The sequence below is a fragment of the Equus caballus genome, chromosome 19 (genome assembly GCF_041296265.1).
Source record: "Equus caballus isolate H_3958 breed thoroughbred chromosome 19, TB-T2T, whole genome shotgun sequence".
In the NCBI taxonomy this organism is placed as follows: domain Eukaryota; kingdom Metazoa; phylum Chordata; class Mammalia; order Perissodactyla; family Equidae; genus Equus; species Equus caballus.
In genome coordinates this window covers 55,619,669-55,635,628 of record NC_091702.1, presented here as the reverse complement: position 1 = coordinate 55,635,628, position 15,960 = coordinate 55,619,669, and the positions used below count along the sequence as shown (strand labels likewise).

Here is a 15,960-nt window from a genome sequence, read left to right as displayed (position 1 = left end):
TCCTAATATCAATTGTTAGTATATAGAAACACATTTGATTTTTTTATACTTATCTTGTAACCTGAAACCTTGCTGAACTCAATTATTAGTTCTAGGATATTTTTTTCTACTTTTTTGAGGATCCTTGAGATATTCTATATAGGTAATCATACTATCTGCAAATAGGGATAGTTTTATTTCCTCATTTTCAATATTAATGCATTTTTTTCCCTTTTCTTGTCTTATGGGACATGCTAGAACTTCCATCATGATGTCCAACATAAGGAGTGAGAGCAGACCTTGCATTGTTCCCAATCTTAGGAAGAAAGCAGTCTTTCACTACTAATTATAATGTTACCTGTAGATTTTTTGGTAGATGTTCTTATCAACATTAGAAAGGTTCCTTCTATTTATATTTTTTGAGAGATTTTATCATGAATTAGTATTAAATTTTGTTAAATGCTTTTTCTGTATGAGTTAAATAATTCTATAAATGTCAATTAGATCCTGTTGGTTGACGGTGCTTTTCAGTTCTGCCACATCCTTGCTGATTTTCTATCTAGTTGTTCTATAACTTGTCGAAAAAAATTGTAGGGAGAAGTGTTAAAGTCTCAACTATATAGTTTGTCTATCTCTCCTTTTAGATCTCAGGTTTTGTTTCACATATTTTCCCACTCTTGTTTGGAACACATTCACTTAGGATTACTTTTTTCCCTTCTTCTTCAGTGTCCGGTCTACTAGTAAGCTCATAAATGAAAATTTTCGGCTATTATACTTTTCAATTCTACAATTTCTCTTTGGTTCTTTTTTTAGTTTCAATTTCTTCCCAGAAATACCCCATGTCTTCATTTTTTATGTCTAGTTTTTTCTTTAAGTTCTTGAATATATTTTTAATAGTGCTGCTATTTCCAATATCTGTGCCAGCTCTGGAATTGTTTCCATTGAATAATTTTCTCTTACAATTATAGGTCACATTTTCCTGCTTCTTTGCATGTCCAGTAATATGTGATTTTAGGTTGAACGTTATGGATTCTACATTGTTGAGAGTCTTGATTATGTTGCCTTCCTTTAAAAAGTTTTGAGTTTCATTGTGTCCATCAGTTAATTTACCGGCAGATCACATTATCCGGCCAAGATGTGGTTTTAGTTTTTCTTAGAGTGGGTCTAGAGTAAACTTTACTCTAGGGTATAGTCCTTATTTTTAAGTCTTGATCTTTCCTGGGTCACAGCTTTATTCATGTGGTGTTCATGAGGTTTACACTGTACTTGGTCAGGAATCCAGTATCTGTCAGCATTGTGTGGCCTTCAGAATGTCCATTCAGCATAGAGCTCCCTAATGGCTCTTTTCTTTCTTTTTTAAAATTTTATTTTTATTGAGGTCACATTGCTTTATAACATTATACAAATTTCAGGTGTACGTCTTTACATTTTGACTTCCATATAGACTGCATCGTGTTCATTACCAAGTCTAGTTGCTATCCGTCACTGTACACTGGTGCCCCTTTACCCCTTTTGCCTAACGGCTCTTTTCTGCCAACCCTCCTCCAATTCTCTTCTTGCGCGGATTAGTATTGGACTAATGACCGAAGGGGATCCCCATGCAGATTTCTGGTGCTTCTCTTCACCATTCTTCCCTCTCTGGTACCCTGACCCATAGATTCAAGCTGTCTTAGTAGCCCCATCTCTATTTTTAACACTCAGTGAGACTACCATTCTGTTCTCTGTTTGGCCTCTGCTTCTCTGTGCCACAACTTGGAAAAAAGCCAGAGTGAACGTGAACTCCCTGCATGAACATCCCTTTCTCTTAAAGATCTAACCATGCAATGTCCTTGCCATATCTAAAATCAGTTGCTTCTCTTATTTTAACCGGTTTTATACTCGTTTACTATGGGAAGTAAATCTGATATCCATTATTCTTCATGGTCAGGGCCAGAATTCCATAGGCATTGGTATTTTTCTAAAAGTCCCTGAAGCAGTCTAAAGTGAATTCAAGGTTGAGGACCACTAAGTTAGTTAAATAATTTAATAGTAATAAGAGCTAACATTTATATGGTAAGCATATAATACAATATATCAGGCTTATTAAATCCTCATTACAATTCTATGGAGTAAATACCAATATTGTCCAATAATACAGAGGGAAAACTGAGGCACTGTAACTTACTCGAGGTCATTTAACTTGTGAGTACTATAGGAGAGAGAGGAATTTTTTTACACGTGGAATTTATGTAAAGAAATCACAATGGAAGTGTGATCTCTATAGGAAATCTCTTACAGAGCTCCTTATAATTATCTTATCTTAAGAGGAGGTAGGGGGAGAGTCATGCCCATTATGTTCTGTTAGGCAGAGTTTGGAGTACTATCTTAGAGATAACTTTACTTGACGAAGAAAATGTTTTGGTTCCTAGCATTACTAAATGTGACCTCATAAACTTACAGAGGGCAATAGAGACAATCAGAAGTAGGTTTCTGCTTCTCTTGAGTGGGTATCAGGAATAAATAAAAATAAAAACATTTATCGAGTGCATAGTCTGTATCAGGTAAGATTTTAAATGGTTTATAAGTTTTAATTCCTTTAACATTTATTATAAACCTATTTTTAGGAGTGTGATAAAGGGATTTAGGGATTCCTAAACTAGAATGGGGGAGAAGCAAGCTGCCAGCTGTTCCTTCTCTCTCCAATCTTGCATTGTAGCTAATCACTCCCACAGTCCAAGTGGAGCTGAGCTACCTCCCTATAAAAGCATATTTTAGTACACAGCAAATGTTTCTATAATATATTCAAATTAAAAAACACATCTTTCTTTACTTGAGATTTTTCTCTCTCAGATCCAAGAAAATGGTCAGAGTAGGCAAACAGAAGGGCCATGTTTATATTAGGCATCCCTTTCATTTCACTCCAGGCCATTATGAACGCCCAGCGCCAGCTGAACCCATCACCAAGTCGAGACAAAAGAGGGCTCATGAATAGAAAGACCAGAAGTCTAAAAGACAAAACAAATTTAAAAAGTTATTCTTGTCCTAGAAATTTCCTTCCATTTCATTCTACTCTGTTCTAATCAATTCCCTATGGAATTGCCAACTCTGAGGCAAATGAGCCATCTTTCACACAACGTTGACGTGGCACCAAAGGAAGGCAGAAGGGCATTCCACCGGGAGACATGCCAAGAGGATGCCATTATTCTCTTTGTTTCTTTCTGTTAGGCAAGCAGTAGGGTAATTCCACCTCACCCTTGAGTGGTGTTGCGTCAGGCAGAAAAGACAAAGTTAGGGATATTTTGTAGATATATTCTACTCTGGATGCCATAAAGAAACAAAAGCAAATCTAACAAATAAGAAGAGATAATAAGACGTCCTCCCTTTCTTTTTAGATTTCGATCATGTTGGATGTATCAAACATTGGTCAATTCATTTCTATTTCTTCTTTCAGTCACGATTCATTCCTGCATTTTACACTAATTGTATCTGATAATTTGGGACTCATTTCCACTTACCTGCCACTAGCTGTCTTGATGTCAACTTTCAACTAATAATCCTAGATGAAAGTAGAATGTTAACAATTTAACTGATGGAGATTCAAGGATTGTGAGACTCCACTTACGGTAGGTTTTCCTCCTCTACGCCATTTCCTTTTCAGCTACAGGAGTAGACTCTTTCCTGCCTCTTAACATTGAAAAGGGACTACAAAAATTGTTTGAGCAAAAAAGACATTTACAAAGAGGACTTCCTTACAATTTTTAAAAACCTATTTCCAACTATAATTTAATTACTAGGAAATTATTTGTTATGTAATATTAAGCAAATAAAGCAAGATAAAATTTTTATTTATGTTAGGTGTTTAAGTTCACGAAACCTCATAGGAAAAAAAAAAACTCTGAACGAAATATACCAAACGTTAACAGTGCTTGTCTCTAGGTAGTAAGATTACAAAAGAGTTTTTTTCTTCTTTCTAATTTTCAAAACTTTTGCAAAGTGCTTGCATTGCTTTGAAATGCAGTTAAAAACTGAATAAAATACTAAGTCCTAATTTGCTGATAACTCCTTGGAAAGTTCGAGTCAATTTTTATTTTAAGGAATGAAACATTTCTATCATTTAAAAGATTATCTTCGGTCTTATTCAACATCCTATAAATAGAAAAATTCAAATGACGTTCCTACCTTAAGACAATAAGGGTGAGGTAGATATTTAGTGAATAATATATATCAGAAAATGATATATATAAATACGTATGTGCAGGAATTAGAAGTCCAATGAAAGTAAACACCATAAGGAAGGCAGCAAATGACAGACAATTCCAGAATCTGTATTTTCAGAAAAAAATTTAAATAAAGTTAATTATAGTTAATTAATCTAACATATTTATTGCAAGCCTTATCTATGTGAGGCATTGTGCTAGGCATTATCAAGAAAATAGAGATGAATAAGACGTTTACCAACAACACTCAAGGGACTTATAATTTAACTAGTTAATTAATTAGAAAGGAGAACTAAGGCAAGTAAAAAAAATAACTTTAAAGCAATTTTAAACAGTTTACACTGCATGAAAATTAGCGTGTTTGTTTCTGGATTGACTTTGAAACACACGTTTAGGTTGTAGCTATGCTATTTAACAGAACTCATTCAGGCGTCGTGGTTCAGATAGCTTGAAAACACTGATTGTGCAGTCTGCGTATCATTAGGAAGAGCTAAAATTTATTTTGAAAGGGAATAATGAACTGCTAGTCTGATTCACATAGTGATAGAATGAAGTCTTTGCCTAAAATCTAGCTAGCCAGCACTTGGCGGATGTGGATGAATCTTTTATTCACACGAATGCCCTTGGTAGAGTCTCTGTTTGAGATTTGTGAGCATGTGCTTCTTCAGTGATCCAGAGCCCTGGACAACTCTGCACCCCGCCCAGAGCTCATGTTCTCGTCAGCTGCAGGGAAAGCAGTCTACAAAAGCACACTCAAATACCAGTATTGGGCATGTTTGGGTGTTGGGACCAGAGGAGGCTATTTAAAACATTTCGTATTGTCTTTCTATATATTTCATGTCTTTGGCATCAATATATTATATTTCTAATGAAATACCTTGAAAGGCACGTGGATACTATTTTATGAGAGTGAGGTAGCTTGGTTTTACCTATATGCTGCCAGACTCTGACTCTGAAACCGTTTTTTTTTCCCCCTGAGGAAGATTAGCCCTGAGCTAACATCTGCTGCCAATCCTCCTCTTTTTCTTTTCTTTTTTTTTGGTGAGGAAGATTGGCCCTGAGCTAACATCCGTGTCCACCTTTCTCCACTTTATACATGGGACACCTACCACAGCATGGCTTGCCAAGTGGTGCCATGTCTGCACCTGGGATCCAAACTGGTGAACTCCAGGCCCCTGAAGTAGAATGTGTGAACTTAACCCCTGTGCCACCAGGCCGGCCCCACCCTGAAACCTTTTAAAGACCATTTTTTGCGGTATTCTCCAGGAATACTGATTTTGCTTACAAAAAATTCAATACTAAAAGCAAATCTTTCTCGTTACATTAATAAGAAATCTCTGTTTCTGAACTATATTTAAAAAGCACAAATATCTAGGCATTATCAGAGAAAAGAACCAATAAGATACTTTCTAGCCTAGGAAATACTAAGCTGAATCATTGAAAATATTTTTTCTGAACTTAAGCTGATTACTCTAGGCTGTGAACTACCACTGCTTTATTTTATTTTTTTTGAGGAGGAAGATCGTCGCTGAGCTAACCTCTATGCCAATCTTCATCTATTTTGTATGTGGGACATCCTCTCAGCATCGCTTGATGAGCAGTGCGTAGGTCCTCGCCCAGGATCCAAACCTGCGAACCCTGGGCCACTGAAGGGGAGCATGTGAACTTCAGCACTATGCCACTGGGCTGGCCCCACTATCATCCTGTCTTGTGTGTGTATGGCCATACTTTTAATTCTATTATTTTCTGGATTTAAATATTGCATCCAACATTAACTTGGAGGGAAACACACTAAGACATATTTTATGACAATTGCGTAATTTCAGTATTTTTTATCTTTTTTTTGCCTTCACTGTCAAAAGCAAATCCAACTGTTGTACCATGTACAAAGGTACCAAAAAAAAATAAAATAAAATCCCTCAAAGCATTTTACTCACTACCTGTACAATTAATAAAATCTCTTGTAAACAGTAATTGAGTGGGATAATTCAGTCAAGTGAATGGTGAATAGGAACCATTATTACACTTTACCTTTCATTTAACAATCACACAATTTTAAAAATTCTCCTTAACATCGTGGACAAATGTCACCAAATATCAAAAATCACAGTCTTGTTAGTTAGCATAAAACATAATCAAATCAACTGAGCAAAAAAAATAATATTGAGCTGTCCAGACCCTTTCGTGTGTGGTAGAATTTAATGGGAGAAACCCGATGAGGAGAAAACCAGATTCTCTAAGGAATCAGTCTCCAGCAAATTCAGAGCTGGTGTGAGCCAAACAACAAAGTTCCAAACCTATGTAATAGATGTGTGCATGTTCTTGTGCGTGTGTGTGTGTGTGTGTGTGCGCATGCAATAAGTCAGGTACACAGAAAAAGAGCTCCTACATATTTTTTTAAAAGTCCCTTTCCTTCATTTGTGATCATGAGTTATCCTAATAATTCTAGACCTTTTATGGCAGCAAAGGGTCACAATTCTGCCTATACGTAAGTATCATCTGGGGAGAGTTTTTAAAAATCAGAAGTTTTATGCTCTCACCCTCATAGATTTTGATTCTGTAGATCTAGTCATCTGCGTCAATTTAATTACCCAGTGTTACACAACCGCTAGCCTAGAGGACTGGTAAGACCTTATGCACTGGACATATTAGGGATGTCAATTTTCCAGGAATAAAAGATTATACAGGCTGACAAGAAAGTGGTTCCTATTTTGGGAAGGTATTTCTAACAAGGCGATGTATGAATAGAAGCATGGAAGAAAATATGTGGGGAAAGCACACCAATATGTAAAGGAAGCACATTTGAAGAGCGGAAACATGAGGACACAAGCCCAAACAGGGAGCATGTTCGGCATGCTTGAGGAATATCAAGATAATTAGTGTGGCTGGAGCAGGGTGGGTGAGGGTGACAGACATGAATCACAGAGGCAACAGGGGGACGCATCATAGGACTTTGCCAATGCAACAACTTTGACTTGTAGCCAGATGAGATGAGCAGTTATTAGATGGTTTTAAACAAAAGAAACGATCTGGGTAAGCAGGAAGTGAGGCAGGTGAGGATCAGTAAAAGGTCGTAGGATCAATTCATTACAGTTTCAGTGTGTTTGCAGAATTGTTAGAATTGGGGTACTACTGGGTGCAAGCTGAAAAGATGGCAGATGGTGCATCTCCTCTCTTAGAGAGTAGCATGGACCTGCTGTAGATTGTTGTAGGACGTAGTAGGATTTACCATTATTATCTTAGATTTCTCCTATCTTGGAGGGTAGGGGCTGGTACATATATTTTAGATAGTAGGATTTTTGAAATTGAGATTTATGAAGTGGATATTTGTATGACCATGTAAGCGGGTGGCTGAAGTGGGGTGGTGGACATGTCTATAAGAGGAGAGGAAGTCCAGGGACTAAAAGGTGAGGTGGTAGAAGAGTCTACTTCGGATATTGATTGACATCACTAACGGTAGTGATAGAGTAATGTTGGAGAGAGTCACAGTGAGAGAGGGGCCAAAATCTTCCTGAAATGGAGAGTGTGACCCAGAGCTCCAGAGATAACTACAACCAAGAGGGTGGCAAATGGTATAATCTGATGGCATGAGCTTCAAAATTGGGTTCTCCTGGGGAAGAAGGAAAAAGAATGATATAGAAATCACTGAAGTACAGAGAGATCACTACCTCAACTCTAGGCTCAATAGAACCAGGGACATGGGTGAGAAAGACACCATAACTTTTAAGGAATGCAAAGGAAATAATGTCTTCAAGGAAGATCCAGCTTTCAGTTAGAGCAAGAAAGTGAAGGCAACCTTCAGAATCACTTCCCAGAGATACAGTTAAACACTTGCTTAACATTTTGAGTTCTTCTTACAACTGTGGCCCAATTAATTCTGCCTAGCTTCTAGTACAATTGGCTTCTACCGTAATTGACGTGAAATTTTAGTGAAGTGCTGCAAAATCCTGTAAAATCCTATATTTTTAAGCTTTTGACTTCTGAATTTATTCTACCTTCTATAACGTTCCTCCAAGTTCCAAAAATCACTGATTATGTTGAGGGCCTCTGTCAACATTGAATGATTTAGGCCAAGTTCCCGCCCTACGTATTGGAGCATACAGGAGCATCCTTCTTCAAGGTTGCCACAGATTCCACTCACCCCTCAGCCCAGTGCCCTTGAGCAGGGCACAATTTGTAAAATTCTGCTAAATGTAAGTCTTGCTTACATTTAGGTCATATTTTCTTTCTTTTTGTTTTTGTTTTTTTTTTTTGAGAAAGATTAGCCCTGAGTTAATATCTGCCGCCAATCCTCCTCTTTTTCCTGAGGAAGACTGGCCCTGAGCTAACATCCGTGCCCGTCTTCCTCTCTTTATATATGGGACGCCTACCACAGCATGGCGTGCCAAGTGGTGCCACGTCCACACTCTGGATCCGAACCAGCGAACCCGGGCCGCCGAAGCAGATGGTGCGACCTTAACCGCTACACCACCAGGCCGGCCCCCTGGGTCATATTTTCTTTTGTAACTCTGTCAATCCTCTGCAAATGCCTTAGCTTAATCTTTTAGTTTGCTTTGCATGGTGCTTCTTCATTGTCCTTAAAATATTGATCTTCCATTCCAGCAGCAGTGCCATGCTGAGCCATATTGGAGCGAAAGGAACTACCACTAATATTGCTCTTATCTTTATTTAAAATTTTTATTTTTTCACCACGGATTTTTTATACCAATTTCAAATTTTAAAATATTTATCTTGAATACTGAATATTTTGGCACCCTCTTTAATTTTGTGCCTATAATGGGTGCCTCACTTACCTTACCTTAATCTTGGCCCTGACTAGTGGATTGCACTGGAAATTACTGGGTAGATGGCCAGAGGCTTGAGGGAATTAGTAGGGAAATAGACCCAACAGAAACTCAAGGTGAGGTGCCTAAAACTAGAGGATCAGGAGACACACGCAATAGAGAGTTTCTAGGAAAGGTTTCTAGTTGGGTAGTTTGGAAGTCACTATCTTAACTTTGACCACGTAGATGTAGATGCAGTTACTATTACAATATTATAACTTCTAACGTATGAAACAAAGTGAAAACATGCTAGCCACTCACTCGAGAAGAAGTGCTTCAACTCCTGGTTTAAAACTCGTAGAATTTAAAAAAAGTCCCATAATGGCCAGGGTAAATATTCCAGACATTCCAACCAGCTCAGCTATTTTTAAAAAGAAATAAATATCAAGTATTAATTTAACATTCACAGTGACACAAATTTGATCAGAGATGAAAATACCAGATGTTGCCCTAGTACAGTGACTTTCTAGAGAGGCTATCCCACTTGGTTTCAACCAGAGAATATTGCAAATTATTATCACCACCCATAATCCTCCTTCTTCCTCAGATTCACACCCAGCTGTGTAGTAAAGTCCATATTGGACATCCTTGCACTGCTTCGGCTTCAGATCACTGGCAGCAATATGGAGCTCACAAAACTCTTCATGTGTCTTAGTGAGGCTGGACCACCTTCTACAGGTCTAATTTTCTCAGAGGGGCTCTGGATGAACGAAATGGAAATGAACCGATGAGTCTTTATGAACTAGCCCACTTCACATGCTTTCTTCTTGGGAGATAATAGGAGGTGGAAATGGTTTGACTTTGTGATAAGACTAAGGGAGTTGAGCTGGTAGAAACCCAATATAGATCTATTTCCCTAGTTTAATTTTGTTTTTGTGCACTTATTGTGAGAGACTGAAAAGCATAAAAAACTGTGGAATATTCTTTAAAGTAGCACCATTAGAGTTATTTTCCCCCTGAGCTTATGAAAGTAGTATACTATGACTGTGAAAAATTCAAATAATATGGTACAGTATAGAGATTATATTTTTTTAAAAGAGAATAGCTGTAATTCCACTGCCAAGACTTCAGGTATAATTTTAAAGAAAATTTTGATTGGAATTTCTATTAGAGAGAGGACTATATTGTTCTAAAAGAAATAATTTGATTAGTTAGTTGGGAGTAGAGAATGAGACCCAAAGGGCAGCTTCAAACATTAAAGGATGCTTGCTGAAGTTTTGTACTGGCGAGAAGTGGTAAAAATTAAGCAGAAAACATGGAAAAGTGAGGAAGTAGAGGTAGCTATCAGATCTCATAAACTTGTGAACTACGTAATTTAACTTGCTCTGTGAGCTCCCCTTGTCCCCATCTTCTAATTTGCTAAGAATCAGAAACTGCTGTATATTTAAGAGGAGGCAGCACAGATCCTGAGGGAGGAAATCCCAGAAATTTTCAGAAGTCATGAGGAGATCTTTGGGTTTTCATGGCCATTGAACCAGGAATTTAAGATGACTGGATTAAGATCTTTGAGAGGAATGGAGGCCCCGGTGAACACAGTGGCATCCATCCAACACACATATACACAAAGTCACACATAAAAATCTACAGTGAGATTATACAGCACCAGCTCTGTAATAGGCTTTTTTTTTCACTTACTCTTTAGCAGACATCGTTCTAGTTAATAAACAAAAATTAAAGTTTTGTTAATATTAAAGAAGATGGTTGCTATGCCATTTTTATCATATTGCCGTATTTATCAAATTGCCATACTACTTGGATCAGTTCTGGGACCCTTCTCTTTCTTTGGTTTACTTTGTATTCCTTTGTTACAACTGTAGGCTTATTAAACGTTTAATACCTACCTAGTAGGGAAAGTTCTCCTTTTTAAAAAATTGTCTTGCCGATTTTCACAATTAATATTTCCAGACGATTTTTTATTTGTTTTGTAAAATTTTAAACAAAAAAAAATTTCTATCATTGTTTGCTTCAGATGGTTTATACATTTTAATTTGAGGAAATTAGTATCATCATCACATTACTGAGTCTTCCCTTCTAGAGACGGAAAATTAACAAGTTTTGCATTCTTTATTTTAGTTCTGGCTAGAAATGGTACCCAAGACAGAAACTTACACTTCAGCCATTTTCGAACCATGAAAGGAGAGGGAACTGTGGACATAGGTGCGTAGAGGAGATCAAGTCTTGGACTAGTCATGGTAACTTGTTAGGTAATGGTAACTTTGGAAAATATTTGTGATGACTACCTTGAAGATACTAATAATATAAACATTGGGTCAGGTCAGAGTGACAGTCCTTTTATATTAGATTTATATTTACTCTGCATCTCGTTTTCATGAAATTCTGTTCTACAAGTTTTCTTTCTAAAATGTTTTTTGAGACATTGTGACTCTAAAAGTTTAGAATTATTTCCTTGGGTATAGCCATTAATCTTGAGGCTATGCTTACTTACTAAATGATGTTAGAGGAAATTATACTTGCGGGAATATGTTTTTGTAGGAATTAGATATCCACAATCAAAGTAGTACATGATGAATGCACTTGTACTGTTGCTCATTTCTTCACTCTCTTAATTCATTGACTTGAATCTGTAACCTCACTAGGTTATAGTTAGGTTTAATCCACTGATTGGTTAGAAGACTTCAAGATCCTGTGTTCTGGCTTTCCTTTCTCAGACATGAAGATAAGGAAGCCAGTTACTCTAGCATTTCTAAAGGAAAGTTTTTTCTGTCTCAATTTATTCAAACTTTATACCTCTCAGTAAATAGTTTTCTTTTAATAGTTTTCTGTTTAGGTCCAAACTTTCTGTTAAGTTTATTCCTTGATATTTTAGAACTTTTTGCCAATGTAAAGAGAATAAAATTTTCTAATTAGCTACTGCTGGCTTGTAAGAAGACTATTGGGTTTTTGGTTTTTTTTTAAATATTTATCTTATATCAAGCTGTTAAAGAGCCTTGCTGGCTTAGTTTACTAATGAATTCTCTTGGGTTTTCTATGTAATCTAAAATGTTGTGACTAATGTAAACATTTTTTCTTTTGAAATATATAGAAACTTCTTTGTTTTTTCTTTCTCATTGTATTAACTAGAACTTTCCGAACTGTTTTCAATCATGTATATGAGAATAGGCAAGATTGTCTTATTCCTGAATGTAATGAAAAGACATAGTATAAGTTGCTAACTAGGTTTATCATGCAAGCCAACTTCAAGTCACTCGTAGAGCTGTCTGAAGGGCTGGGTTGAATACAATTCTGAGACTGTGTCAGGAAGCAGTGAAAGGGCTAATTATCAATATCTGCCATACTTCTGTGAGAAGGGAGTGGTGGTGAAAGCATTAATAATATTGACAGATTTTCTAATATTTTGCGTTACTTGATCTGTGACTTCTATTTTTATTTCCTTTTTGATCTAAGAGTTACCAAGAAAAGTATATTTAATTTCGGGCAGTTAGAATGATTATTTTGTTAAGACCCTCCTTTTGTAGTTAGTATTTAATTGCATTGTGGTTGAACAATGTTTGGAATTTTATTGAAATGTTCTTCTAGTCTATTTCATTTCTGTGAATGGCTACAGGTATGTAAAGAATTCTGTTTTGTATATCTTATACAATCAAGCAGTTAATTTTTTATTTAAATATTTTTATAGCCATAATTATTTTTTGTCCAATTGGTAATGAAATTATCTGCGAAAAGCAAGCTAAAATATCTCATTATAATGATTTTGTCAAATTCTTCTTTTTTAATGTTATTTACTTTGTATATCTTGGTACATTGTTTTCTGTTGTATAAATATTAGTAGGTTTTATCTCTTTTGATAGATTATTTAACAAAAATACTCCTTCTAGATCAGCTGAATGTTTTTTTGTTTTTTACCAACTTTTGCCTGGTATGTATTTTTCTGTATCTTTATTTTGAATTTTTCTATGTCATTTAATTTTAGGCATAAGACCCTCACTTACAAATAAAAAAGATGAGGTACAGAATTGAAAAGCTGAGACTTATATGATTGACATCATCCCCAAAAACAGTAGCCATCCACAACTGAATCAGTTTTGCACTTAGAATTCCAAACAAAAAACTTGCTACGAAAGATGACCAAATTTCATTCATGATGTCACCGGCTGCAAGAAAGGGGAGTAAATAGAAAATAGTTAATAGAACTTACTTGCTCTTAATTTTAAGTGGTACTCTGGGTCAACTTTTCTTTTGTCATTATCTTTAAAAATAGCTCATTGCCTTCAGGGTAGATGTAGAGTATTTTCTTATTCCTAAATTGAAAGAGTTTCCTTTCAAATGCTGAAAGCCACACTTAAGGTTGTCAAATTCAGTCAGTTTCCTTTAAGAGCTTCTTTCAGTCCCCATTAAGGAATGTATATTTATTCCATATCAAACAGTGCAATAAATTTTGGAGATATGTTAATGAACAAGAAGTGGAAATTCTCTAAACTCATGGAACTTATATTCTAGATCTCATGTAATACACACAGGTAATACAGAAAAAGAACTGCCTCTGGGTCCCAGTGGAGAGCATCTCCTGTGATGTCTTGGGCTGCCAAACTCACTGATTGGTTCCTTATTGTTGGGCATTCCACTGTTTCCACTTTTCACTGTTTCCTGATAAACAATGCTGCAGTGAATATTTCTGTACATAAATTTTTTGACTTCTCTGATTACTTCCTTAGGCTCCAGAAGTGGAATTACTGCACTAAAGAATAATTGCTCTCTCACTGATATTGTTATATTTTTCCAGATTGCTTTCTATAGTCATTATGATGCCCTTCCCAGGAGAACAGGAAACCTAAGCCATTGGTAGCCTTGGTTGCTGGAATCAGGTCTTCCAGGGGAAGACCTCCCTACCTTTACAGGGTGAAGATCAGAGGAGCAAAATTTGAATCTCAGGTGAGAGTGGGTCTGGGATCAGCAAAGCCAGAAGGGCCAACTCCAACAGAAGAGGTGGAGAGCATGAACAAAACCAAGACAAAGAGTGACCAACAGAAAAGAGCAAGAGGCGCCATGACAAAAACAAGGCTAAATTTGGGGAACTAAATCCTAGAACTGTGCTCTGAGGTGGCAAAATGAAGGAGAAAGAATCCTTTTATGAATCCTTGTCCAGAAACGCCCGCTGGTGGGGAGGGCACTGTTGAGAGTGTTGAGGTGACACAGGCGCCTCCTTACCTAATCTCATCCCCACGGCTGAAAGGGAGCCACGGTTTCTAGATGTTCCAAGCAGAAAGATCGAACATCTGTAGGGACAGTGTGAACATGGGAGGGAAGTTTCATGGAAGGCCCTCCAGGTCACATCTGTTCTAGGCATGGAGTTGGCCACGGGATAATTTTGGGAGTCCAGTACCTCCTGTAACTAAAATGTAGAAGGAAGGCTTCAGGTTTCAGAAGGATGCAATAAACTAGAATTAGGAGACCTAGTTTGAAAGTTGCTTTCTCTTTTAAGAAAGGAAAATAGCTTTTAATCAGTAAAATGTTTGCTGAATGGATTTATTAGGCCAGGAAAAGCCTCAAAGAAAATCCATTGTTTCTTACAATGTTCTTAAACTCTCAACACACAAGTTGGAAAAGGTAAGAATTCTGAGTGCAGTAACTTAGTTTTTCCCTATTGTGAAATATGTACTAACTTCAAAGATAGAGCAACACTGTTTAAATAATTACGTTATAAAAACAATGATGACTATCAAAATTATTTACAATTGTGTCAAGTGATATAAATGAAATATCAATAAAGCTTGTCAAGTATCTTTCTTTCTTAAGGGAAATTTTTCTTTCAAAGCTATTAAAAATTCAGAGAAAGTCCTAATGGCTAAGAAAATAAATTCACTGTTCTCTTCCTCCTACAACAGAGATTTTACTATTGTGGTTGTTACTATTATTATTTTAATAGAGTGATTACTCACAGTTTTGACTCTTCTGAAATCTAAATAAACTCAAAATTCTGTTCCATCGATTATTATCAATTGCAAGACAATTCAAGGCAATTCAAAATTCAAGCTCTATGAAAGCAAAGACTATTATGTACATGGCTGAATCACTAGCACCTAGAATAGAAACTATCACAGAATACATATCAGTAAATAATTGTTGCGTTAAAGGATGAAGGAACTTCCACAACACCACCTTTCTTTTCTTCTGCTTTTCTTTTTTTTTCTTTGCTTCCCAGTGTATGTTAAGAAAGTTCTCTTGATTAGACTGCAGATGTCATCTCTGATGTTGGTCCCTGAAATTCTGCGGTCAATATTTGCTATCTTAAATGGGGCTTGGTAGAATACTGGGCCAGGTTCAGAGGCTGGGCATGGATCCTTCCAACCAGCATGTATGACTGCACTTCTTTGCATTTTTCAGTTTCCCCCCAGGGTGGTACTCAGGTTTTTAAGATGCTTCTGATTATACACATCTCTTGTTGCCCACCTTCGTTATCTTCAGGAAGGCCTTATCTGTAGGTAGTTTTATGGTGAAAGCTCTCTCAGTGTCATATTGTGTCACCTTCCTTTGTACTCTGGATTTTGGAAGACATTGTATGTGTGTGGTTGTTTGGCTTTCTCACACACCACAAATGGCATATATGAAAGATTTAAAGAGGATGTACCCTTCCTGTGCTAAATTTGGGCTCTAGGTTCATCACAGGTGTCCCAGGCTGCCGTGGCCTGGGTAAACTAATTGGATACAGAGCAAGGCTGAAGGTGAGTGCTTCTTAAGCCCAGGTTAGGAAACTGTCCACCCATCCTCAGGACCAGCTCCCTTGAGGAAGACTTGATAGGGGCGATGGTCCTCAGAATGGTTCTTTTTCGGAAAGAATAGTTTTCACTTCTGAGTTTGAGTCATTGATTAAGAATATGTAAAGCACAGATGGGTCAGAATAGAGGTAAACAGGGTCCCTGGCTGCCCAACAATGAGGCGCTCTCCAGGTACAGGGAAAACAACTATAGCTAAAACTTCCTCTTCTTGAGCGATTGGAAAGGTAA

At 36.9% G+C, this 15,960-nt stretch overlaps 1 protein-coding gene across 14 annotated transcripts in view; it reads right to left on the bottom strand.

The window, feature by feature from the left end:
* The window catches only part of SLC9C1 (solute carrier family 9 member C1), a 94,416-nt gene that overhangs the window by 58,062 nt on the left and 20,394 nt on the right, over positions 1-15,960 (bottom strand). For 6 of the 14 annotated variants that reach the window (XM_023623790.2, XM_070242782.1, XM_070242780.1 and 3 more), the window contains 4 exons: positions 12,949-13,110; positions 9,260-9,359; positions 4,138-4,281; positions 2,789-2,963 (listed from right to left, as the gene is read on the bottom strand). In XM_023623790.2, coding sequence (XP_023479558.1) covers positions 2,789-2,963; positions 4,138-4,281; positions 9,260-9,359; positions 12,949-13,110 — 581 coding nt within the window. Of the gene's footprint in view, positions 1-2,788; positions 2,964-4,137; positions 4,282-9,259; positions 9,360-12,948; positions 13,111-14,164; positions 14,349-14,895; positions 14,992-15,960 lie in introns of all 14 variants that reach the window. The other 8 variants (XM_070242784.1, XM_023623796.2, XM_070242785.1 and 5 more) reach the window with 3 other exon arrangements.